The sequence below is a fragment of the Anastrepha obliqua genome, chromosome 4 (genome assembly GCF_027943255.1).
Source record: "Anastrepha obliqua isolate idAnaObli1 chromosome 4, idAnaObli1_1.0, whole genome shotgun sequence".
In the NCBI taxonomy this organism is placed as follows: Eukaryota; Metazoa; Arthropoda; class Insecta; order Diptera; family Tephritidae; genus Anastrepha; species Anastrepha obliqua.
This window is the reverse complement of record NC_072895.1, coordinates 109,300,064-109,316,857: the sequence shown is the minus strand read 5'-3', so window position 1 is coordinate 109,316,857 and position 16,794 is coordinate 109,300,064. Positions and strand designations below refer to the sequence as shown.

Genomic DNA, 16,794 nt, shown 5'->3' with positions numbered 1-16,794 from the left:
CCCCACACCTGTAATCCATATAGCCAGATTGGTTTAATCATAGTTTTGTAATATACACTAACAGCTTGTTCTGTATAGTGAGTCTGGATTTGGAGCAGACTAACCAATGAAGTTGTCGAAGTTTTTCTTTTATTTGTTTGACCTTTTGCTTTATGTGGTGACTCCAATTTAGTTTGGAGTCCAAGTGAATTCCCAGATAATTAAGCTTTTGTCTGATGCTAATAGTATTGTATCGTCTGCGAACGTAGCAATTGAAGAATTAGTTTCGTCAGGAGGTGGTATATCTGGGGTGAATAAAACATATAGTAGAGGGCCAAGAACGCTTCCTTGCGGAACTCCAGCAGTTATTTGATGAATATCTGAACATTGATTGTCATATTTAATGTAGAAGCTTCGGTCGGTTAGATAGCTTTTTATGATGAAATAGTAGTCAAAAGGTAGCATTCTTTTTATTTTGTGGAGTAAGCCTTCATGCCATACTTTGTCAAACGCTTTAGCTAGGTCCAAAAATACTGCGGCACAGTATCGATTGTTTTCAAGGTCTGATTGGATTTTATTTGTAATTCTATGGATCTGTTGAATAGTCGAATGTTTTTTTCTAAATCCAAATTGATGATCCAGTATTATACGTTTTTGGTCTAGAAGTAGGCTTATCCGATCATGCAATAATTTTTTACGAATTTTAGATATTGTCGGTAATAAGCTTATTGGTCTATATGATGACACGGTTGTTGGATCTTTACCCGGTTTTGGCAATGCAATAATCTCTGCCACTTTCCAGAGCTTCGGAAAATATTGCAAGCGAAACATGGCATTGAAAACGTTTCGCAAGTATACATATGCTTTGGTTGGTAGCTCCGCTAATGCTTTTCCTGTTATCATGTCATATCCGGGAGCTTTTTTATGTTTTATTCCTTTTTTGATGCAAGTTATTATTTCGTGTGTATTCGTCCTTTTTATTTTTGTAAAATCATAGTGGAAGTTGTTTTGGTTGTTGATTTTCTTTTCTTCGTCATTTGATAGAACTTTTTCGAAGTAATTTGCCAATGTTTTCGCTTTTTCCTCTTTTGTAACAACCCATGAATTGTCATCTTTTTTTAGTGGTGGTTGATGTTTTATTTGAGTTTTTAATTTTTTAGTACATTTCCATTTCCATAGGGAGTCAGATTCTTCAAATAGTTTTCGATTTCTTTGTTATTTCTCTTATTTAAGGTATCCTTAAGAATTTTTGTAGCTAAGTTTAGTTTTCTTTTGTCGTCAGGTAATCTAGTTTTTTGCCATCTTTTTCTTAACTTTCTTTTTTCTATAATTTGCTTTTTAATAGTAATGTCAGTTGTTGGTGTATTTGTTCTATTTGCTTGCTTTGGTGCCGATCTGATCCCTGCTTCTAGTACTACGTCATTAAAATGGATAATGGCATGTTCAATGTCAAGTTGCGTTTTTAATATCACATTTGGTATAAGTTGATCGTCAATATGGTGGCGGAATTTTTCCCAGTTGGTTCTGTCATTAAGTATGCGAAAAAATGTATCTATAGATTTTATATGACTTACATATTCAAGTAATATCGGCGAGTGGTCAGAAGAAAGTTCATAGCACGACTGAATTGTCAATTGGTTATGGCTTATGTTTTTGGTTATCCAGAAATCGATCAAGTCTGGAATTTTCTTTACTTCAGTTGGCCAATAGGTAGGTTCTCCGGTACTTATAAATCTGCAATTGTTTTTGTTAATTGCGTTAATAAGAATACGCCCCTTTTTGTTGGTGAGTCTTGAGCCCCAATCAATGTGTTTTGCATTGAGATCTCCAGCTGCAATAAATCTATTGTTAAGCGTCTTTATGTATTTGTCATATTGATCCGAGTTTATTATGTGTCTAGGTGGACAGTATATGGAGGAGATAGATACTGGTCCATTTTTGTCATAGATTTGTACTGTCGTGGATTGAAGATAAGGCGTCGAATATTGAAGTTGTTCATTGTGCGTTATGCTTGATTTAATAATTATAGCAGTCCCTCCGTGGGCTCTTCCATCAGGATGGTTTGTCACATACACTTTGTATTTAGGAAATTTCAGAAGACTTTTATCAGTGAAGTGTGTTTCTGCAATCAATGCTATGTCAATATAAAAACAAATGAGCATTGACTTCATTTTTGACTTGCCCAAATACGATTTTTTGGATGGTGGCTCGTCTGAGGCCTTCCATTCGGCACTTTGACGCTTAGTTTTAGGTTCATGTTGCAAACACCTCGTTTCATCACCAGTTCCAATTTTGTAAAGGAAGTTCTCGTGTTTTCTCGCCTCTTTAATGAAGTCTTTCGAATTGAATTGAATTCAGAGCAATTTTTGGTCCTCAGTTAAGGGGGTCTTCTACCGTCGCGCCTTAATCTCGGGCCTATTTTTGGGAATTAATTACAAAGCAACCACTTGAGATAATGAAATCAGATTTTTTTTATTTAATTTGCACAAGTTTGCACTATTTAAAAATATATTTTTCAAATCGAATTCTTTGGCCCTGTGTCCTTGAACCGTCCTCGAGGTTGCCCTTGTAAAAATGTCCTAGGCGACTTTGTGGCACGCGATCGACCATTTTACTTATCTGAAATCAAAAAAAATTTTTTTTTTATCATAAAGTGTAGCGTTGGCTATGTTTTCCCAGTGGCGATTTTAAATATTTTGAAATTTGTAAAAAATGCGTGATTTTAAAAAAAAAGTTTGAAAATTTCCTCTTTTTTTTACACTTTAGAGGCCCGCAAAATTAAACTAATCAAAAATTGAAAAAAGTGGTCTGGGAAAACATAGCGAGATGTTCACTGAATAACTGGAAAAGAGATGGAATGAATTCGACAAATATTTATAGTAGATGTGTGACCAGAAAGTTGAAAAAAGTCAACTTTCGGGAAAAGGCGTTTAAAGATAAAGTCACGCCACAGAAACGCTCGAAAATGCCACGCGCATGCATGTATTCTCCCCGAAATGCTCATGAAGGAACATGTTTTTCATAAAACCCTCTTTATAGCATACTCTTAACATTAGTAGCTTTTAAAAAATCTAAAAAAAAAAAACGAAAGTGTGTGGTAGTTCACGGAACCCGCACGATTGAAGTGAAACTTCTTTTATCAACAAATCAATAATTTAACTATTATTTCAATATAATGCATGCAGAAGTCATGGAAAGCATGGAATGGAATTTTATTAAACAGAATTATTTATTTATTTTAATATAAAAAGAAATGAATTTATTGTACTCAATTACATTTGGTTCTCGGCATTGTCATTATCATTATTGGATTCGTTTTACAAAATGAAACAAGGGCTTTATGGTAACTGAAATACGTAAAAAATGATCTACATTCTAATCTATCAAGGTATCGATGAAATACTGCATCAATGGTAGTTCCGCATCTTGTTGTTGGTACTACAAATTATCACTTATCGTACAACCGGAGGATTCACTGTCACGGTGTTCAACAGTAGCTCTTAATTTTTTACGCTCCAAATACTCACGTTGCCGTTCAGCACCTGTTTTCGGTTTCCGTTTTTGTTGATTTGATGCCATATTTAACAGAAATCAATCAACAAAACAAAATATGTTTGTAAGATTTGCTCAAAACTACACACACACTCTATGACGCGTCTCGCGTTACTAATATAATATTGTGTTTGGGATAACTGTCAACTGTTTCCACCGAAATGCGTTCGCAAAGTGTATGGTCTTTGGTATGGTAAACAGATTTATGATACATTATTTTGCGGCGACAGCACAGCGCGATAGCCCAGCGGCTAGCAATGTGGGCTTCCGATCCGAAATCCTTGGTTCGAATCACAAGAAAATTTTTTTTTTTTTTTTTTTTATGCATTTATTTCATTTTGTTTTATGATATGTTTATGAGCAGATTTTTTTCATGGCAGAAATACACTCGGAGGTTTGCCATTGCCTGCCGAGGGGCGACCGCTATTAGAAAAATGTTTTCATTAATTTTGCTTTCACCGAGATTCGAACCAACGACCTCTCTGTGAATTCCGAATGGTGATCACGCACCAACCCACTCGGCTACGGCGGCCGTCAATCAAATGTCATATTTACAAATTACATTCGATAAGAATGCAATAATAAACGACCGCATTACATTCACGACGACACGCCACGCCAGTCTTTTAACAGATGGCGCTGGCATAGCGTGAGTTTTACGTAGTTTAGCGTAGTTTTACTCCTCACAGCGTTTCATCCACGCCACGCTTTTAACAGATGGCGCTGGCGTAGCGTCACATATCGATGAAACGCTATGGTTTTACTCCTCACAGCGTTTCATCCTTCGAGACAAAAGAAGTTTCACTTCAAAAATCGATTTTTTCAAACCGTGACGGTAGAAGACCCCCTTAACTTGTGTGGGACTGAAACGTGCACAAGCCTTTCGTAAGCCCAAATGATCAGTTAAAATGCGATAAATCGATATTTTGGAGATATTCAACTCCGATTCCATGAATTTCAACAATGATTTCTGTTCATTTTTGATAAATTGACGAACCATTTCGATGGAGTTTTCGGTGTCCTCACAATCATCTCTGAAACGTATAAACCACTCATGAACTCTGGCACGAGATAGACAATCATCGTCATAAACTTTTTTCATCAATTCAAATGTTTCGGTAAACGTGTTACCGATTTAAAAAAAAAAATTATATTTGCTCGTGGTTCGAAACTCATACTGACACTTTAGACCAAGCTTTCACTGGAAGTCAGCTAGGGATGAACTTCCAACGCACTAACTCAAAAGATGGCGCCATCAAACACATTTTTATGGGGCTAGTTTTGTTTATTTTGGACTTCACCTTGTATAATGAATTTAGTCATGAAAGAAGTATTTACTTACTTCTTCATTGGACTTTATGGAATGTGCCCAGAGAGCATTTTCTTTAATTTTCCAATTTTTCTTATTGAATATTTAATTTTTAATGCAAAAAAACTACGCGAAACTTCCAAGTTTTACTGCCTTTCTGTTCGTTTACTATTTTCAATATTTTTTCTTTGGGGTGCTGGATGATATTTACTGGAAACTCCACTGAACAAGCTACAATAGTTTTCAAATAAATTTTATTTACAATTTTTCCATCATGTCTCATATTTCGAATTTCGAAATTTCATTTGAATCGAATAAGATACTTTACCAATATATAATACAAGCCTCCATTAGGTCTGAAATTGGATTGGACACCGGATAACGGGTTAACAGCTGATCCATTTATGTCGGAAAATTCAATCGGTTAAACACAATTGCGGTGGGGACGGAAAACACGATTGTCGGCTGTCATCTTGTAGTTATGATAAAATTAATTTTGTAGTGAAATCTTTTCGTTTGGTATATTTATGAAGCATTCGTTGAAGCTTATTGCTACAAAATCACAACTTTCTAATTACGGAAATTTTTTTTTTTTGTATAAATTAAATACTATTTGCTTGTTATTTCCCTGTTGTTGCTTAGAAACAAACAAATTGTCAGCAAGTGATCAGAAAAGCAACCCTGCATCTTGAACTCGGCGCAGAAAGTAAAATGAGTCTAAATAAATAATAATAAAAATAACCTCCGCAATTCTATGCAATTTCATGCTTTAGATGTGTTCTAATTTTGACAGCGGATACCCATCAACCCGTTACCTGCTGTCTGCTGCAATTCTGTTCAGGGTGTTAGTCAATTTCCATTCACAATAGACTCCATCTTCATTTGTTTGGTAATTAACAGCTGATTCACCGAAAACAAATCAATTGCTGATTAGAGAAAAGTATTGTACGATTGATTTTGAGTAAAGTAAACATAGTTGGCACTTAATTATTAAAATAAGAAGTTACTTAAACACAAACTAAACTCCAAATAACGTGGAACATACAGAAGGTCCTTATACGCCGTTTGCATTTCCGCATAGGTGCACGAAGCAAAATGGAGCAACTATCTGGTGTTATGATTATCATCATAATTGGTGGGGGTGTGCTGACTTTTGTGATGCTATTTATTTTTGCAAAACGCCAAATAATGCGATTTACCTTGCGAAGTCGACGCGGACCACATGTACCAATAGGCAATGATGCGAAGAAGGTTGGTATACATTCGGCAGGTTATTGGAAAAGAATGTGTGCTATGTTATCTACTTCTTGTACTTTATAGACGCTGCGAAGGGAGATCGAACGCCGTCTTGATTGTATACAAAAAATAACGCAAGAACCCAGACTGCTTTGGAATGATGACAAGTATATTTTGCGCACGGATCAACTTCTCCCACCCTACTATTATCGCATGAAAGCTGTTGATGATGTGAAAATATTAGGTATACGAGTACATAATGTAATTGCTATTTCTAAAAGATATTCACAAAAAACTTCTTTATTTTCATGCAGAAACCGAGATTATGCGCAGCGATGGTAGTATGCGGCATCCGTATGACAGTTTGCGTGCTTTTCTACTCACCACACTGGCCGCTACCACACTGAATGGCTCCGGACAGCAACGCATGATACATCAATTTTGCGATATGTACGAACATGCACGTCACGACCCTAATGAATTCGGTAGTGAGGAATATGAATCCTATCATCGTTTGTTACTAAAACTGATTGAAGCGTGAGTAATAAAAGACTTGGATGTCTGTTAACTTATAAATGAATAACGTGTGAATTTTCCATCACTAGCGCTAAGCAACTGAAGTCCTTGATCAGCTCGCGCAAAACTTCACCAGCACGAACGCCCAAAAAACAAACTAAAATGCATTCACTACTAGATCCGGCACGATTACGGCCACCTGCTACCACACCTAAGCTACCCACAAATGCTGGTTTACCTGTAGGACAACAATCTAAAGTGAATTTGACACTAGGACTACAGGGACGGGACATGGATGCTGTAGATATAGCCCCAAATCCTTTACATTTGCAACCAGCGGCCGAGCGGGATATCATAATTCGCAATCGCATTAAAACACCTACATTAGATGACGAGGAGGATGAGGAAATTGATAATTTAGGTAACAGCGAAAGCCGTGCTAGAGACTCTGTACGCATCGAAGATATTGACGGTGAAGACAATGAAGTAATGAGTATTTCATCGGTACAATTTCAAAGTAATTCAAATGTTGTTTGATTGCTTGAGTATGCGGCGCGTGCGCGTCACCTCACTAGCGCATTAAGGCGCCTGCTACCAAAATGAAAGGATGCGAGAAGGCAAAGTTGACACTTGAATGCATTAAAGAAGAAATACTCTGCAGAAGTATGATGAGAAACAAACGAAATATTATATGACATTCCTTATCAGCGCCAATCTCTTATTCCCGCTCAATGCCAAAATTATCAATCGTAGGAATTTAGGTATTAAATGGGAATTTAATACTTTTAAGACTAAGGTTTGCATTAAAAAATGTGCATAATGCAAGTATGCCAGTTTAATTTCAGAAATTAGTTGATAAACTAACGTTAGTTCTAGTAATATGCATATGTATATACATAAATACTGTTTAAATTAAGGGGTTATATACAGTTAGAATTTTCAAAAAATAGTTAATGTACATATATTTAAGAATACACACAGAAAATTTAAAATCGTTCCGGTGAATATTTTCGAAGTTACACGCAAATTAGAAAAGGCGCTTCAGAGTGCTTGAAAGTATAAGGCCGGCTTACTTGGAACTTTAAACGCGTTTTTCTCAAAATGGTATTTTGAAAGTCGGTGACCAACATTACTCGAAAACGGCTAAACCGATTAGTCTCAAATTTTAACACGAGCTTCTTAAATACATGTTTTAGTAGTTAATCGAAGATTTTTTTTCAGCAGTAAATATTTTTTTTATAAACAATGTAAGGCCAAATTTTTTTCAAAAATCGATTGTTTTTTTTTGAGAAACCGTCATTTTGTCAAAAAAAATTATTTTGCTTATTTGATCGATTAATTACTAAATTTAACATTACTATAACGAAATCTGTTTGGTTTTTTAATTTCAGATAATTCAGTTCAGAGATATAGTGATCACCGCAAAACGTCTTTTTTGAGAGGAGCTCCCAGAGATCAGCTGTAGCTCCTTTCCAAATAAATATTTTTACTAATACTGAGTCTTAAAATACAGTTAAAAGATAACATAATATGTGTACAAATTTTTAGATCAATAAATTTAAAAGTTTTCTCAGAAAAAATTCACTTTTTTTCGGCCTTCTAACTGTATAGGTATAACCCCTTAAATATATTGTCATTAGGTTACCGCTAAGCCACGCGAATATTAGCACTACTGCATACTGATATTAATTTAGTAAGAATAAATAAAATAATCAGCAATAAATGTTAATATTAAACAACCAAAAAAGCGTAACTTTTTTAAGTTTCAATATTTAAATGTCATGTGCATACAATTTGAATGCCAATATATTTGTTGTTGTTATTGCAGCAGCATAAACATTACTCTCCCATATATATTGGAAAGGCTACTGAAGTGACAGTCCTTGGTCGAATATAAATCCGGGTTGCTTCGGTTACGTAGAACCGACTGTCGTAGGAAAGCCAATATATTTGTAATTTCTCATGTTTGGCGTATACATACATAATTAGCTACTTAATGGTATGCTATCTCAACTAGAACGCGAAAACTATGCAAATAAAATTAATTGGAATAGTAGAACCGTCAACAAAATTTTCGCAGCATACTCACAGGCACATCGACCATCGGCCAACTACACTTATAACTTGTCATTATAATCAAATTAGCATATCAATAGGCGCTCGCCAGGTGCTCTACAAACCTTCTTATCTGCCAACCATATCAAGCAGATAACAGTACTACTCGAAAGTGATGGACATTCTCACTCATCGTCAACGCATTGGAAATCAGTTGATTGACAGAGCGCCCATAGTGTGCGAACGCGATACGGAAAGTAAATAAACAAATAGTGAAGATCGCCAAAATTAAATATACACACAATCACACATACAGCTTCGCCAAGGGTTGGAAAAGTGCTACCATATTGCACGGCACCGCAAAGTATGCAATGCATTGCGGGAATCGTCAATACCACCATATATGCAGAAGCAGTTATTTCGCTAGATTCCACTAAGCACACCATCCATGAGATATACATTTCGCCCGAAAATTGCGTTTGGAAACGCCTTAGACCGACAACTACATCGTATGTGATTTACACATTTATCGTGCCTGTGCTTTCGTGCTTCGGTTTATGTGCCAACTTTATCAACGCTATAGTGTTTATGCGTCCTAAAATGACACCATCTGCCTTCTCTTACCTTGCGGCACTTTCTTGCCTTGACTGCTTTTCCTGCTTACTCATCTTGTTCACCGCGCTGTCGCGTAGCATTTTCTTCTACAGCCCGTTCTGGACGAAGTATGATTTCCAGTGGCAGACACCGCTATTTGGCATTAGCACTGGTGCGGCGAACCTCCTGCTAGCCAGCGTCAGCTGTGACCGTTGGATTTACTTGAGGCATGGCATTGCAAATGGTAATGGCCCACCACGGTTTTGTCGACGCAAAGTGGCACGTCGTGTGATTGTAATGATCATTTCTGTTGCGGTGCTGCTGAATATTCCATATTTTTTTATTTTCGTCGTCAACGACGATGGCACAATTGTGGCACATGAACTGTACTACAGCACGTAAGTAACTTGAAAATTTGAACTAACTTTGGCGGGTCATCACATTTTTTGACAGCTGCTCATGTTTTTAGCGTTTCAATTGCAAATCCGCCTATTATTTTTAGGCCAGTCTTGATCCCTGTCATTCTGCACAGGCAATTATGGGATTAGGGGTAGTCAGAGGCCTGAAAAAAATGATGATTTTCAATAATTTTTTTTTGCTTTATTTTACAAAAAACAACTGCATCATGTTTCGACTTGACTTTAGAAAAATTCCAAAAAAAAAATGTATAATTGTAAAAGTTAATGCTGTTTGAGTGGAGCCCGTTTCTCCAGAAGCCCCTTGCGGTGATCATTACAAGTCCTTGAAGATTCATCTAAAATCAATCGGACAATACAGATTAGTTTTATTAATAGATAATCTTGTGCCTGATCCAAGATTTTTTGTTTTTTTAAGATTAACAATATGGCGGCCTCAGGAAATATTTTTCAGATTTTTGAGAAAAATTGTCGATTTTTTTATTTAATATTTAAAAAAAAATCGAAATTTTGAAAAAAAAAAAAATCTTTCGATCGGGCACGAGTTTTTTATGTTTTTCAAAAGCAATATGAATTATATTGAAATCTACCAAGCAGTTTTTAAGTTACAGTGATCTTCTTCTTCTTAATTGGCGCTATAACCGCTTACGCGATTTTGGCCGAGTTTAACAAAGCGCGCCAGTCCTTTCTTTCTCGTGCTAACCGGCGCCAGTTGGACACACCAAGTGAAGCCAAGTCCTTCTCCACCTGATCTTTCCAACGCAGAGGAGGCCGCCCTCTTCCTCTGCTACCACCAGCTGGTACCGCATCGAATACTTTCAGTTCCGGAGCGTTTGTATCCATTCGGACGATATGACCCAGCCAACGTAGCCGCTGGATCTTTATTCGCTGCGTTATGTCTATGTCATCGTAAAGCTAATACAGCTCATCGTTCCATCGCCTGCGATATTCGCCATTGCCAACCCGCAGAGGTCCAAAAATCTTACGCAGAATGTTTTTCTGAAGTACTCCAGGTGTCACTTCATCGTCCACGCTTCTGCGCCATACGTTAGGACGGGCATGATGAGAGCCTTGTAGAGTCTTAGTTTTGTTCGTCGAGAGAGGACTTTACTGCTCAGTGATCACCAGTTCAAAAAGAGGTTGTCTGTAAAGTCGGTTTACTGACGATAGTTTAACGTGATAACGTCATAAGAAAATACTGATTGAATGGTTGCATTTTTCAAAAGAAAATTTTAATTTTATTTGTTTGATAGATATTTTGTATGGATTTAGAGAATGAGTTAACATTAACATAACATAACATAATATAACATAACATAACATAACATAACATAACATAACATAACATAATATAACATAACATAACATAACATAACATAAGGTAACGACACATGAGCAAGATAACGACGCATTTTTTGGTGCGTGCAGCCGGCTACATAGAATTATAAGACGTTATCACGTCAAAAAATAATAATAACATTAAAACAACAGGTATTATTAACAAACTTGGTTTTATTTTAAATTCTTCAAGTAAATCAAATTCATAATAATCAATAAGAAGGCATATGCAAATACAAATACGTGAATTTATATGTGTACATATGCGCATATACATACACATATACGCTCACTTAAGTAGGAGAGAGCAAGATGTCGAACATTGCCGTTCGTTTGCTTTGTCGTTCGCTCCGCGCTTTCGCTTGCAATTCATTCAAGGTAACGGCAATGAGCAAGGTAACGACAAATGAGCAAGGTAACGGCAATGAGCAAGGTAACACTAATGAGCAAGGTAACGACACATTTTTTCGTGCGTGCAGCCTGTTAAATCGAATTATAAGACGTTATCAGGTCAAAAACATAGTTTTGAGAAAAACGCATTCAAAATTTTGCTACTTGCTCTCGAACACTCCGAGGCGCCCAAGTGCCCTTTGTTTATTGTTGAATAACTCGAAAAGTAGGTATTTGTAGAATTCACTTCAAATTTTCACACAACATCCAATTTTTTTAAATTCTGACTCCATAACCCCTTAAGGTATTATTTAATAGATGTTGATTTTGTTGTTTGGATTAAAGTTGAGTTATCATAAACTGTAATTAAATTAGACTCCTACAACAACAACCGGTTTTAAAAATATATATTTATATTTATAAATAATTACGATATGGCTACATTTTTCAAATAACAGCAGCTAATCACATCCAAATATTAAATATTAAAAACAAAGAGTTACTCGATGGCAAAAATACCGATTCGCAGGAATTAATGTTGCTTCATCTACGTAACGTTTGTTTAACGTTCTTTTTTTCTTTTTAAAAAAAGCATTCTTTAAAATTTTATATTATTACTAGCATTTCCCAGTGGGCTTCGCACCACCATACATAAAATGTTTTTTTTATATCGCAAGAAATTTTTCATATTAAGTTTTCTTTATAGAACTCGTAAAATGTTTAAACAGTTGAATTAGTTGATTTTTTTCATTCAACATACTTTCTAAAGATGTCACTTAGGTTAGGTTAGGTTATGGTGGTAGTCGGTCTGCACGACCAACTCACTTAGATGTCACTTACTTTTTTAAAATTTGATTGTGGTGGTCACCTATATACAGGTAAGGTGAAAGAGCCGATAAAAACTTGTAATTAAACTTTGATTCTTTAATTTCCATTTCAATTTTTTACGTTAAATAAATTATGCTAAAATAAATAGAGTTAAAAATGTTTTTCCAGTTCCTTGAATGATCCAGTTTTTATTATATTTTCGTCCAAAATTAATATTAACATAATACACTTACAACCACAACAGTACAACAGAAACGCTCATAAGCGGCTGTGTATTTGTTGTTGTTTTTCCCATACAGGCATTTCGTATGAGAGGAAACCATTACTCACATAAAATGTCATAACTCAGGAACGGCTGCACCGATTTCAATCAAACTTCACACAAACCACCTCCTCAAAGATAGAAAAGAACTCTAAAATTTTTGTGTCAATCGGTTTGGCGGTTCTTGAGTTATAAGATTACCAAGGAAATGTAACTTATTTTTATATATATAGATTACATTTTTTTATAATATTACAACAACACAGAAAAACTAATAATAATTTTAAAACGTTCAATGCAACTGGTAGCGTAGCCAAATCGATTAAGGGCCTTGCCTAGTTTTTACTCTACCCACACTCCCCAAGTTGTGAATAAAATAGTCGTTAATTTTTTATGGGGGAGCGGTTAACGACTATAAGCTGCAAGTAATAAAGACGTGAGAATATTGGGAGAGATAACCATTTACATTTTAACAAAAATTATTAATGTAATTGCCCTTATCGAACTTTAATCAACATGTGAGATTAATATGACTAATTCTAGTGCAGTGATGTCCAAAACATAGTTCGCGGACGGAAACACAGCCAAGGCAAAGACTTCCACTAATAGAGAGGTTTGCGCGTGTGATGCTACTAAGGGGCACACGAATCTCTAAATCAATTGATCCACAAAAATTAGATGTACTCAGTGTTTGGTATTTTGAATATTGATGAATTTGCCAGAATTCAAAATCTTTAACACCTTCTAGTAGGGGGAAGATTTTCTATTAAAAAAAAAAAAATACCAGTCTAACGGTTAGACTTGATAGAAGTGAAACCTTCCGTAAAACAAACTGAGAGAGAATAAGACGAAAGCAGCATTAGGAGCAAGATAATTATAGGTTCATTATAATATTGCTATAAAGTTCATATTTTATTTTCTTCATTTTATCATTATTCATCCTCAATGTTTTCAATTTCAACAAATGATACGAGTGGCTTATGATAGATAAAATATGATACAAATGCTTTGGTTTCGATGTTGTCAAAAAAAATACCCAAACGGACCGAAGAAACAGACTTACAAATTTCTTCCATTTTCGTCTACTTGTATTCATATAAAAATTTATGTCTCTTCCCACCAAAGCTAAATGTATTAGTATATTTCTTCTTGTATTTATTCAAGGCTGAAATCCCGGCGGTACTGCAATACCGGGCCAACCCGTGGCAGAGGTGGAGAGCAAGCCCCTAAAACACTCCGCCCATTTCCAAAAATTAGTTTAACATTTGTTGTCCTCCGATGGAGGATCTATCAGATGTTAAGCTGATAACCACACTACCTAGTCAATACATTTTAAATAACAAACCTAATAAACCTTTTGAGAATTACACGCTCACAAAAAAAAAATTAATGTACGAAATATTTATACCGATTCACTTAAACTGACTTTCAGTATCTAAACCAAAAATAGAAAAGCCAAAAAACTGTTTTCAATAAATAATCAGAAATGTCCTACAATGCAAATTTCAAAAAAAAAAAAAATTTTATTTCTTGTGATTCGAACCAAGAATTTTGGATCGGAAGCTCACATTGCTAGCCGCTCGGCTATCGCGCCATACTGTCGGTGCTGGCCTAAAAGTTATTTAGTTCTTCGCTACGTTTATATGTTGTAATTCGTTTCACTTTTTCCCAAATCACTCCCAACGATTCTAAAGAAGTTTTCACTTCAAAAATTAATGTACGAAATATTTATACCGATTCACTTAAACTGACTTTCAGTATCTAAACCAAAAATAGAAAAGCCAAAAAACTGTTTTCAATAAATAATCAGAAATGTCCTACAATGCAAATTTCAAAAAAAAAAATTCCATTTTCGTCTACATGTATTCATATAAAAATTTATGGCTCTTCCCACCAAAGCTAAATGTATTAGTATATTTTTTCTTGTATTTATTCAAAGCCGAAATCCCGGCGGTACTGCAATACCGGGTCAACCCGTGGCAGAGAAGGAGCAAGCCCCTAACACACTCCGCCCATTTCCAAAAATCAGTTTAACATTTGTTGTCCTCCGATGGAGGATCTATCAGATGTTAAGCTGATAACCACACTACCTAGTCAATACATTTTAAATAATAAACCTAATAAAACTTTTGAGAATTACACGCTCACAAAAATTATTTATATCAACATATAATATAACGCTTCGTAACTAAATAACTTTTAGGCCAGCGACGACAACATGGCGCGGTAGCCGAGCGACTAGCAATGTGAGCTTCCGATCCAAAATCCTTGGTTCGAATCACAAGAAAAAATGAAAGTTATTTTTATTTAGTTCGTCGCTACTTTTATATCAACATATAATATAACGCTTCGTAGCCAAGAAGGTCGCTTTTTCGTTTCACTTTTCCTCAAATCACTCCCAACGATTCTAAAGAAGTTTTCACTTCAAAAACTTTGTTTAAATTTGTTCTACATTCGAAGTTTTTTTTGTTTGCAGAATAGTGTAACTATAAACATAGTTAAAAAAAATTATATCGACTGACGTGATCGATTTTCAGTAGTTGTAATATCTGCCTTTTAATTAGTTTTCGGGAAGATGAATAGCAAAGGCACATGCATACATAACACATACATGCGTGCATATCAAAAATGTATACACATACATGTGTACATTTGTTACTTTTGCTGAACATGGCTTGTACGAAAATTATTGAAATATTTTCCCAAAAGCTTACTTTTGTCATCAGCATAATTTTTATATTTTCAGCTATTACAAAATCCATAATTGGGTCTCCTTCATATTGTTAACACTTCTGCCGGCTATATTTCTCGTAATCGGCAACATCGCTATAATTATAGCTTTTCGTCGTTGGACCAAGCAAAGCAAGAAATGCCATGGGAATGGCAACCCAAAAATAACGCAGAAACGTTATCATGTAAGTACAGAGTGATCCGAATTTAAATATTTTAAAACCATCGTCTTTATTATTAATCGATATTTCCGTTTCCCCTTACATTTTACATTTCAAACACTTCTGTTCTGGCGCACAGCACCAAATGAAGTTAACTGTCACCATCATCATTTTAATCATGCTTTATTTGATCGGCGAATTGCCGGCAGCGATGACTTCACGTAAAAGTGCCGTTAATCTACTTTTCGGCGGCGATATATCCCGTGTGGATTTCATTGTGATGGCGCGACTGGAAATGATATGCTTAATACTAAATTCACTTCAGCTTAGCATGAATATACTTGTGTATGCGTTCATAAATCCATCTTTTATGCCCGAACTCTTCGATTGCCTACGCGGTGCCTCCCATGCTTGCTGCAATATACTTTGCCTGGCGCCGTTAATTCGATGTATGCGCAGAAATTGCTGCAGCTCGGAACATGTTAACAAGCAAAGTGCGAATGATGAAGTGGATTGCCGGTGCGAACCAACACACTCGCGTAAGGAATGCGAGTGTGAATCACAACCGAGAGAATCGAGAAAGAGTGTACGCAAAAGGGTTGAACAATGCAGTGAATCCCCCAGCGATAGCGGTAATGGCAACTGGGATACTGAACCAGACGAAGCCGCCGGCGTGCTAAGCTTTAGCTTGTGTCGCTACTGGCAGAATAGTGTAACAACGCAACATATGCCGAATCATTCTGATTTTGGAAGTGAGCGTGGTTCGCATGAACAGTGCGAAGTGTGGACTACAGATGTGACCTGGAAGCGTTCCAGCTCGTTTGGGGAGTATGCATTTGATAACCTAGCACTGCAAGTTAGCGTTACAAGTGAAAGAAGAAAGGAAATCGGAGAGGAGGATGATAAGCATGGCGATGAAAGTACAGCAGCGCCACATCAAGCTAAGAGACATTCGTTGGCTATTTGAAACGATTTGCATGGGTAGCGTAAAGAGTAAAAAGAGCTATTAAATATGTAAACATGTAGGTGTTGCAGGTAGACCACTTTTAATATGCTACAAAAGTTAGAAAACTAAAAAACAATATATGTTTAAACATACATACATATGCATGTGTTTTTATAATTGAGATTGTTAAAGCAATGTCTTATTTTAGCCCACTATGTTGTTGTGCATCCTGATCATGCTCTAGTTTCGCCGCCACTGGTCGGCTCATTAGCTTTCCGGGAACATCTGTCACTGCAGTATTTATGTCGTTAGCCAAATTGTTTTCTTTGTCAGTTTTCGGTGATTTTGTCACGACTTCTGTTACTCCATCCTGCACCGGCACTGTTACAGTTACGACCTTAATATCAAGATCAAATGCAGGTATATACTCGCTGAACAACTTCCGCCACTGCTTGTAGGCAAATTCCCTTGCCAAATCCATG

General features: G+C 36.0%; 2 protein-coding genes, 1 non-coding gene and 1 pseudogene across 3 annotated transcripts; 2 read left to right on the top strand and 2 right to left on the bottom strand.

Annotated features, from left to right (window-relative positions):
• Nucleotides 1-5,735: 5,735 nt before the first annotated feature.
• Nucleotides 5,736-8,304, top strand: LOC129246112 (protein C1orf43 homolog). The gene is made up of 4 exons (XM_054884660.1): nucleotides 5,736-6,091; nucleotides 6,161-6,320; nucleotides 6,391-6,613; nucleotides 6,682-8,304. The coding sequence occupies exons 1-4, from the start codon at nucleotides 5,936-5,938 to the stop codon at nucleotides 7,127-7,129; spliced, it is 987 nt and encodes a 328-aa protein (XP_054740635.1). The 5' UTR covers nucleotides 5,736-5,935; the 3' UTR covers nucleotides 7,130-8,304.
• A 518-nt stretch (nucleotides 8,305-8,822) lies between these two features.
• On the top strand, nucleotides 8,823-16,486 carry LOC129244337 (uncharacterized). Its single transcript, XM_054881957.1, has 4 exons — nucleotides 8,823-8,904; nucleotides 8,964-9,639; nucleotides 15,222-15,390; nucleotides 15,506-16,486. Exons 1-4 carry the CDS (start codon nucleotides 8,823-8,825, stop codon nucleotides 16,331-16,333), a joined length of 1,755 nt encoding a protein of 584 aa, XP_054737932.1. The 3' UTR covers nucleotides 16,334-16,486.
• LOC129246529 (U2 spliceosomal RNA) lies at nucleotides 13,631-13,824 on the bottom strand. The gene has a single exon (XR_008582473.1). It is a non-coding gene; the product is annotated as a U2 spliceosomal RNA (small nuclear RNA).
• Nucleotides 14,405-14,588, bottom strand: LOC129246544 (U2 spliceosomal RNA; annotated as a pseudogene).
• Nucleotides 16,487-16,794: the final 308 nt, after the last annotated feature.